Genomic DNA, 2416 nt, shown 5'->3' with positions numbered 1-2416 from the left:
CATACCATGAGAAGGAGCCCTCACACGGCACAGTGATCTCTATACAATGAGAAGGACCCCTCACCCGGCACAGTGATCTCAATACCATGAGAAGGAGCCCTCACCCGGCACAGTGATCTCCACACAATGAGAAGGACCCCTCACCCGGCACAGTGATCCCCATACCATGAGAAGGACCCCTCACCCGGCACAGTGATCCCCATACCATGAGAAGGACCTGGCTCTGTAAGGTGGATGGATATAATGACCTGTACTTACTGCTGTCCCAGGCGACGAGGCTCCGGATACAAAGAAGGCGGTGACAGAGGCTGAGGCCCGGCGAGACACACGGCTCCGGGAGACCTTCTGAGAGACGACATTAGAGATCAGGAACTACAACACCCTCCCCACCCACGGAGAACCCCCATCACCACCAACCTCCTATACATACCTGACATCAGAGTCTCCCGCAGGATCTGCACGGCACGGGCACACACCCTCTCGGGAAGCAGCAGCAGACCTGGTGGTGTCCGCGGTCCCCTCATCCCAGAGGAGACATCATGGAAGACTTGTGAGTAGAGGGCCAGCCACAGACTGATACAATACTGACCATACAGAGCAGGTTCTGATCCACTCGGGACTTTATTCCACACCTTCTGATCCAAGCCGACCAGCATCTGTAGAACTGGGGTCACCTGACTCCTATCCTCCTGGACGAGAACTCCCAGATTGCTGAATGACCTCTGACCCGGGACCACCCGACTAGTCTTCTGCAGACTATTGGATGGCCTGAGAGTTGGATCTGTAGCTTGGTTCATGTGGGCCTCCATCTCTCTCCTCAATGTGTCCTCCTGGCCAATGACCCCTAAACCCGCGACCACCTGACTCGTCTCCTGCAGGCTATTGGCTGGGTCTGTAGCTTGGTTCATGTGGGCCTCCATCTCTCTCCTCAATGTGTCTTCCAGACCGCCCTGGAACCACGTGCAGCAGAACTCCCCCGCCAGCGGTCGGCCCCTCTCTTCCGCCAAGACCTCCAACACCCGGCTCAGACAAAATGGCCGAAGTTCTGCCCACCGGCCGGCTTGCTTGGATAGGTCGGCCACGACCTGGTTGTAGGTGGTTAGAGAGCGGCACAGGTCTGCCGTCACCTCGGCCGGGACTCGCGCCACCCTGTGCAGCACATGGAGGATGTACTGCTCTGTAAGGAGAGTGGCTTTGACCGCCATGAGGAGAAGGACCCGGGGAATGTTCCTGGTGGCATCCAGCATGGAGGTGGAGGGGATGGGGTACAGGCAGGGGTCGCTCTTTAGTCTTCTGTGCAGTAACGCGCTGTACGAGGTGACTCTGCGCAGCCTCACACACGCGGCGGCCATATTGGACGGCACTGGGGGGCTCTGACGTGACAGCTCGCATACATTATGTATGTAACTCATGAGGCTCATCTGATGGACCACAAACTGACGGGTCAAGGTCAGAAGATGGCGCCGGCGGGTCAGGAGGAGGAGCTGCTGAGCATCTGGTCTGCGTGATAATTCCGTGTACATGCCATCGAGGAGAGCGTGGGCGCCCCCCGACGGCTGGGGCAGAGCTGCATCGATGACATCACACTGAGACTCCGCCCTCTGCGACAAAACAGGAGAAGGCAGTGGGGATCCCAGCCCTGGAAGAGGAATGTTGCCATGGTTACGGGGCAAATAGAAGAAACAGCAATGGGAACTGATGATCACATGACTGTCGTGGGACAGAGGGAGGAGTCACATGGGATAGGGTGAATGTCAGCACAGTGGAAGCAGTCACATGACAGGAAAGGGAGACCGTGTGGGAGGAGTCACATCCGCACCGTAGAAAGCAGTCACATGACAGGAAAGCGTGACGTGTGGGAGGAGTCACATGTGACACGTCCGCACCGTAGAAGCAGTCACATGACAGGAAAGGGTGACAGTGTGGGAGGAGTCACATGACCTGGGATAAGTCAGCAAAGTGGAAGCAGTCACATGACAGGAAAGGGTGACGGTGTGGGAGGAGTCACATGAGACACATCCGCACCGTAGAAGCAGTCACATGACAGGAAAGGGTGACAGTGTGGGAGGAGTCACAGGACAAGTCAGCACCGTGGAAGCAGTCACATGACAGGAAAGGGAGACAGTGTAGGAGGAGTCACATGACAAGAAATAAATCATGACCCGGTCTTCTTACATTTGATGTCACTGGGGTGTGACATGCCTATTGGAGCAGAGATAAAAGGGGTGGGGCCTGTGAAGCGGTGCGATCCATCCTTTCCTTCATCTGTAATGACATAAAAGGTGTGGTGATTAATATTCATATGTCATGTGCAGAGACGAGAGGGGGAGGGGCAGGGACACACATGGGGTACACTGACCTCCCCCCGAGAGTCCCATGTTGGGGTGTATGTGCATGGAGGAGGGGGGGGGGGGCG

The 2416-nt window shown here is 56.5% G+C and overlaps 1 protein-coding gene across 1 annotated transcript in view; it reads right to left on the bottom strand.

Moving 5' to 3' along the window:
- Positions 1-1352, bottom strand: part of CCDC142 (coiled-coil domain containing 142) — a 30955-nt gene extending 29603 nt beyond the window's left edge. Inside the window, exons 1-3 of the mRNA XM_018574578.1 lie at positions 1149-1352; positions 431-443; positions 259-345 (exon numbers count right to left, since the gene is read on the bottom strand). Of these exons, the coding sequence (XP_018430080.1) occupies positions 259-345; positions 431-443; positions 1149-1352 (304 nt within the window). The remainder of the gene's footprint in view (positions 1-258; positions 346-430; positions 444-1148) is intronic.
- Between the last annotated feature and the right edge of the window lie 1064 nt (positions 1353-2416).

This window comes from Nanorana parkeri, unplaced genomic scaffold (assembly GCF_000935625.1).
Source record: "Nanorana parkeri isolate BGI_ZX_2015 unplaced genomic scaffold, ASM93562v1 scaffold3057, whole genome shotgun sequence".
NCBI classification, from domain to species: Eukaryota; Metazoa; Chordata; class Amphibia; order Anura; family Dicroglossidae; genus Nanorana; species Nanorana parkeri.
This window is presented reverse-complemented; position numbering and strand designations above follow the sequence as displayed.